The sequence below is a fragment of the Phasianus colchicus genome, chromosome 2 (genome assembly GCF_987193195.1).
Source record: "Phasianus colchicus chromosome 2, bPhaCol1.hap1.1, whole genome shotgun sequence".
NCBI lineage: Eukaryota > Metazoa > Chordata > Aves > Galliformes > Phasianidae > Phasianus > Phasianus colchicus.
The window spans coordinates 3,903,698-3,910,542 of NC_143437.1; the positions used below are offsets into that span (position 1 = coordinate 3,903,698).

Below are 6,845 nucleotides of genomic sequence, written 5' to 3' on the forward strand. Positions count from 1 at the left end.
GCTATGAAGTGCCTGAGCAGTCTGAGAATCAGTGTCCCATTTGCAAAAACAACTTATGCAATTGTGGGAAAGTTTATAAATTTGCAGCTGATGGTTTGGTTTGTAACTTTTGCTGAGAGCCAGGCGGAGAGGGGCGCGTATTCTGAGTGTCCTTCTGCGTAAGCTCCTGTAGGAGGACGGGGATCTGGTTACAGAGACCTCAAAACATTTGAAGCAGTTGAAGTTGGATGATTGTATATAGGCTGTTCTCAAACATAACCAACATTTACTGAAAGCTGAACCTGCGTGAGAGCTGGCGCTTTGGCCAGCGGGGTCTCCAGTGGCGCTGCTCAAGCAGGTGTTGGTGACCCTGCAGAACGAGTTATGGATGGGGACGTGCCTGCAGCGCCCTGCAGTCAGGACTGCTGGGGAAAGGTGAGCAGCAAAGCCACAGTGAGGTCAGAACTGGAAAACACCCATCCTGGAAATTCATATCCTGAACGTGTGCCCCATCCTTGTGAGCACTGCGGTGCATGGCACTGTGCAAGTGGGAGCAGCCACGATCTGTGCTCGTGCCAAACACCTGCAACTCCTTTCCAACAGCATCACTCACTTTGGTTTTGCATCTTTATGTTTCTTAGTGTGTCACAAAGAAAATAAACACATGCTCCACCAATGAGTCTCCTAGAATGAGATCCATAACGTTCCTCATTCTGCTCCACGTTCCCCAAAGAAAGAGATCTAAAGATAGATGGCTCAGGTAGAGCTGATGGAAACAGTTTGGAGCTAATCTTTTCCATCGGAAAATGTCACCCCATCAAAATTGACATGTTTGGAGGGATGGTATCGATTTTGACAAAATCTTCAGTGGAAAAGTGTCAGAATGGATTGTTTCCACCCTCTTGCTTTGTCGCCATAAATTCAGAAAGTTCCGCTCTGATCAAGTTCAATTTTCTCTGGGCTCTGTCAGCCTGCCCGCTGCAGCTGTGAGCCTGTATGGCAGCGATCAGTGCAGCGCTGCCCATTTTGCTTTGGGATGTGCCTGGGGCTTTTGCTCCCAGCGTTTCTCTGCCATGGGGGGAAACCAGCCAGGTGCGTGGGGAACACAGTGATACTCCTGGGAGTTCTCTGCTGGCCCCAAAATGCAGAGCAGAACATTCCTGCCAGCAGCCCTCCTCCCAGGAATCCCAGCACCCTCCAGTCCCATCACCCCTACAGATCACCTCTCACCAACCGTGGCCACATCAGCCCCATTTCCCTCCAGATGAAGCTGAGAGCTGGGCAACAGCAGCGTTCCCACCATCCACTCATGTTCTCAGAGCAGGATTTGAGCCCCAAACCCCCTGGACATGCCCAGCTCCAATAAATCTTCAGAGCAAAATAATTATTATCGGTGCCATTTTCAACATGAGCAAAACAATCTATTTATCCTTATTCTCTCAGAACGGAGCAATCCTCTCCAGCTGGAGCTGATTTTCCTCTCTCTTCACACCGCTTTTTTTTCTTTCTTTTCTCTTGCTGCTGTCAGCCTTCGGAAAGCGCTTGTTGTGGCAAATTTCACCCCCAGTAATATACTGTCCCTTAGGTTTCTAACTGAATTTCTAATCTGTGATGTCCACAGCACCTGCTGCTACCTGTGTCATCGCAGTGGTGGCACAGGGTCAGAACTCCCTCTCACCCAGCGAGAAAACACAAAACAGCCACAGGTTCTCACTCTAAATCCATGCCAAAAAGCAGAATGCATGGGTTTGGTAGGATGGCGAGCATTGCCTGCGCATCTGTCTGTTCCCTGCCTAGGAAAGTGAATGCTTCCTCGCAGCTCAAAAATACTCCTTTTATGTATTTGCGGAACAATAGGGTCTCCCTCTGGTGGCAAATCCAGCCCGAGGTGTGCTGACATGGCAGCGGGTGTGTGGGACAGCCAGCTGGCACCGGGCAGTGCCAAAGGGACTCTCTGGATTTTCATCATCGCTGGGTAGTGCTGGGCTGGGATCCCCGCACCCATCCCAAAAGGATGCTCAGCCCCCGAGCTACATCTCTGGTTCTGTCAGAGGGTGGAGATGAGGGGCGCAAGGGGTTGGTGTGGGAATGGGGGTGGGATGAGTGTTGGGGATGTAAAGGGCTCCTTTGACCTTCCAGAGCTACGGAGACAGGATTCAGTTTCCCCTCTTCCCTGTATGATGAGTTTGATCTTTAAGGGGTTCTGCCTATCAATTTTTCCAGTCCGCCAGCAGCCCTCAAATGCAGATTTAAACAGACGTATCTAGACTAGAGAAAGTTAGCACCTGTCCTAGGTAACTATTAGGGTATGGCAGGACTCTCGCCCACCTAAAGTCACCTCCTTCCCCTCCCCTGCTTCGTACCCTGGCTGGAAGCTTTGCAGCAACAGAGGCAAAACCAAATTTTGCCACCCCGAGGCTGAGGGCAAAGCAACTTCCCGGGGTGGGATGCCGAGCTTGGCGTGGTTCTGCCTTCCTCCCACAAAGACACCCTCTCTGCAGAAAGCTGGGTGTGTGTTCTCCTGCCAGGATATTTCCTCCCTGCCCCAGCGGAGGACCTTCCCCTTCTGCAGACAATGAAGGGCCCCACGCCAATGGCAGAGGCTGGAGGAGCCGGGGAACACAAAAGCCCAGCAGAGCCAGACGAACGGGGGGTTGGTGGGGCACGCACCCCGGTGTGTGGGCTGCCCCATAGCATCCATTGTCACCCCCACTTGTCACCTGCCATTCATGCTGCAACCGGGGGAAAAATGCCATGGTAGTCACTCTTTTTTTTTTTTTTTTTTTTTTAATTATTATTATTTATTTATTAAGGTTTGTTATTATAAAAATATATCACAAAAAGTTGTGGCTTATTTGTCCATTTACACTCTGGCTGCTGGTTCCTTTCTGGGGCTGGGACAGAGCCTGGGATGCGGCCGGCGGTCCTCGGGGAACAGTGGGGAGAGAAGAAAACTGAAAGCGAGGGGGAACAAAAAAGCAGAAAGACACAATAAAAAAAAGGAAGGCTGAGTCTCTTCTGCCACCCCTTCGCGATCCGATGGAGATTACGTGTCCCCATGACTGTCCCCACCGCGTCCCCCAGTGCAGGGACTGCCGTGGGAGGACATCACCGCTCGCCGGTCTCCTCATCCCTCGGAGGCGTTGGCACTCGGGTGACAGTTGGGTGGCACTTCGGGATCCAGTCACTGTTTGCAGCTGTGTGTTTCAAGCGAATGTGCCCGGTGCGCAGCTCTAGGAGGAGGAGGCTGGGATGGAGAGTCCGTGGATGGGGCTGAGAGGATCCGGGGACTTCCCCACGGGGCTGCCGGGTTTTCTGTCCGTGACTGCAGGAGGAGGAGAGGGAAAAAAAAGAAAGGCAGCAGTAGGGCGGTGGGTGGGCAACCTGCAAACCTCCCGGGGACGCAGGGAAGGAAGATCCCGTCGAGTCCCCCAAGCGATAGGGACCGTGATGGTGACAAATCTCCTTTTGCCAAAGGAAGGGAAAGAAGCGAAGGGGAAAAGGGCAGGGAACGCGGGGGGGTGGGGGGTCTGCAGCCCGTGCCGGCTGTGGTACAGCTGAGGCACAGCCTGGGGTGCGGGTCGGACCCCGCGCATCCCCCGCGTATCCCCCGCACGGGGCAGGAGATGGGAAACGTCCCGTCACTGCCATGCTGAGCAAAGAACCGGGGAGAATTTCTAGAGTAACAACGGCCCCGATGTAGGGAAAAGGTCTGAACCCGACAAACAAAATACCCGGCTGATTTTTTCTCTCTTTTCTCCTTTTTTTTTTCCCCCTGCCCTCTCCCCCCATTCCCACCACTCCCCGTCCGCCCGCAGCACCGAGCGGATCCCCGCACCCGCAGCGGGAGCCGCCGAGCCCGGAGCAGCGCGGCCCGGAGCACCACCGGTACCGGGTTGGGCCAGAGAGCCGAGCTCTGAGACGGGAAAAGGGGAAGAATATAGAAAACAACCATAATAAAATGAAAGAAAGTTCGTGGGCCTTTCGGCAGATGCAACTTAAAGACTGCCAAGTCAGAAAATTCAACCTCCAAGTCTCTTAAAATGTGAGGAGAATAATCCGAAAAATATATTAAAAGTGCGCTTCGTTCGTTTCCTTTCCCTTCCCTTTCTATTTTTTCCCCCTTTCTTCATTCCTTCTTTTCTCTTTTTCTTTTTCCTTCCCTTTCCCCTTCCTCTCTTTCTCTTTTTTCCTTTCCTTTCTTTCTCCGCTTTCTTTTTCCCTATTCATATTCTTTTTAAACAAAAAAATACGTTTACAACGACCCGTTTTCATCCATTGAAATTCGCAATAACTCGTCCCCGAGACGGCCGATGTTCTAACTCGCAGCAGGTTGCCGGAGTTGGATAGAAACGGTAAAAGGTCAAATATATGTATGTATATATATATATATATATTAAAAAAAATAGAATAAAGAGAAGGACTAATAAGCGGGAAATGGATTGCAAATGTGAAAAATATTAGAAAGTCTAATGCCACGATAAAGGAGAAAGATATCGACGGGGGATTTTATATCCAGAACAGATGAGTTAGGATTTCTTAAACGAAACCACCTATCGGGCAAATAAATCTTTCAGAACTGAACCGAAATCATTCACGGCAGATAAAAGAATCGTCCCAATTAGCGGTAAACGCGTTCAAATCAAAGCCGCGTTCTGCAGACGGGGTTTATCTTTAAATTCCGCCCGAGGCGGAGAGCGGGGCCCTGGCAATAGGGACTGGGGATAAGATTTAATGATCACCGATCTTGCGCTCTGCCTTTTCTCCGGGCTGCCTTCGATCGGAAGGGCTCCGGGAAAATGGTTTCCAGCCCCATTACCCGCATTACCCGGCGCTGCCCGGCGGGTGCCATCACAGCGGGGTAGAGGTATCCCACCGCCCCGTCGGGTCCAGTCGCTTCCCTCCGCCCCCCTTTGTCCCCAGGCCCCCGGCTCCCGCTCACCTTCCCTGCCGGGCTGCTTGAAGGCCATGGCGCTGGCCAGATCGCCTCCGTGCACCGTCACACCGGGGCCGTGGTGGCCCTGCGGCTGCCAGGGGTGTCCTGGGGGGATGTAGCTGCCGGGCGCGCCGTAAACGCCGTGCTGGTTACCGGGGGGATAGGCGCAGGCCGGGAGAAAGCTGCCCACGGAGGAGAGTCCCGGGGCGGGCTGGGCACAGACACGCGTGTCGGAGACGCGTGGCAGCCCTGACGGCTGCCCCCGGCCTCGGCCCCTCCGCCCCTTACCTGCGGGTATTTGATGTCCCCTTCCACCGCGGCTTTGTCGGCCTGGGAGGAAGGGAAGGCAGTCCTGTTCACGCCGGGCCAGTCTTCCATTTTGGGGGGGTAGGCAGAGCCCTCCGTACCGCCCAAAGCTCCTGGGCAGGACAGAGCCGCGGAGCCGTCAGGATCAACTCTCGGCCGTCGGAGCTTTTCCCGACGGAAAAAACCCCGAGGGCAGAAGCGCTGTCCCGGTGACTTTCTATACCCACCCGTCTGCTCCACGAAGGTGCGGATGCCCAGGATGTTGGTGACAGAATGAGCCGAGGGCCAGGAGCGGGGCAGCCCGACGTGGGCCGCGGGGACGGGCCCGGGATGAGCGCTCATCTTGGCTGCCGGCGGGGCCATGGGGCCGGGGTACGGGTACTGGTAAAGGGGGTTGTAGGGCAGGGCGGGCTGCGGGGGGGGCTGCTTGCCGCCGTCGTAAGGGCCGCCGGGCTGCGAGAGGCTGCCGATTTTGTTCCTCAGGATCCTGCTGATGGAGCTGACCGACGGCACGTTGTACTTGTCGCAGACGCCGTCGGCCAGCAGCCGGTCGCGGATCTCCCAGGCGAAGATGCCGGGATCTCCCTGCTTGTAGTCGCGGATGTGTTTGACCACGTTGGGGGTGGTGACACGCGGCTTGCTGCCTCCGATGGCTCCGGGCAGGATGGAGCCGGTCTCGTTGTAGCGGGCCAGGATCTTGCTGACGCAGCCGTGCGAGACCCGCAGCTGGCGGCTGATGTCGCACGGGCGGATGCCGAGCTGGGCCAGCTCCACGATCCGCAGGCGGATGGCGTTGGGCAGCGGGCGCCCGTTCACGAAGACACCACCCAGCTGGTTCACCTCCCCGTACGTGTGCTCTGCCGGGCCGCGACGGGACGGGACGGGCGGGGAGAGCGTCAGTGCCCGGGGAGGGAGGAGATGGATAGGGAGGGAAAATGGGGATGGGGAAAGGAAGGGAAAGGAAGGGAAAGGAAGGGAAAGGAAGGGAAAGGAAGGGAAAGGAAGGGAAAGGAAAGGAAAGGAAAGGAAAGGAAAGGAAAGGAAAGGAAAGGAAAGGAAAGGAAAGGAAAGGAAAGGAAAGGAAAGGAAAGGAAAGGAAAGGAAAGGAAAGGAAAGGAAAGGAAAGGAAAGGAAAGGAAAGGAAAGGAAAGGAAAGGAAAGGAAAGGAAAGGAAAGGAAAGGAAAGGAAAGGAAAGGAAAGGAAAGGAAAGGAAAGGAAAGGAAAGGAAAGGAAAGGAAAGGAAAGGAAAATGGATGAAAGAATATAGGGGAAATAAAATAGGAGAAAAAAGAAAAGACAAAAAAAAAAGAGAGAGAAGAAAGGGAGAGAGAAAGTGAGGAATGAAAAAGTAAAGAAAAGGAAAGTTAAAAGAGTGAAGAAAGAAGAAAGAGAAATAAAGAAAGAGAAACAGAGAAGGAAAGAGAGAAGGAGAGAAATGGAAGGAAGGAAAGAAAGAGAGAGAGAGAGAGAGAGAGAGAAAGAAAGAAAGAAAGAAAGAAAGAAAGAAAGAAAGAAAGAAAGAAAGAAAGAAAGAAAGAAAGAAAGAAAGAAAGAAAGAAAGAAAGAAAGAAAGAAGGAAGGAAGGAAAGAAGGAAAGAAAGAAGGAAAGAAAGGAAGGAAGGA

General features: G+C 53.3%; 1 protein-coding gene across 1 annotated transcript; it reads right to left on the reverse strand.

The window, feature by feature from the left end:
- Positions 1-2,926: 2,926 nt before the first annotated feature.
- Positions 2,927-6,121, reverse strand: PAX1 (paired box 1; the record flags this gene model as incomplete). The annotated part of the gene is made up of 4 exons (XM_031597797.2): positions 2,927-3,304; positions 4,922-5,126; positions 5,204-5,334; positions 5,449-6,121. Coding segments are annotated over 4 exons (1,101 nt in total), but the record flags the coding sequence as incomplete, so codon positions are not given.
- Between the last annotated feature and the right edge of the window lie 724 nt (positions 6,122-6,845).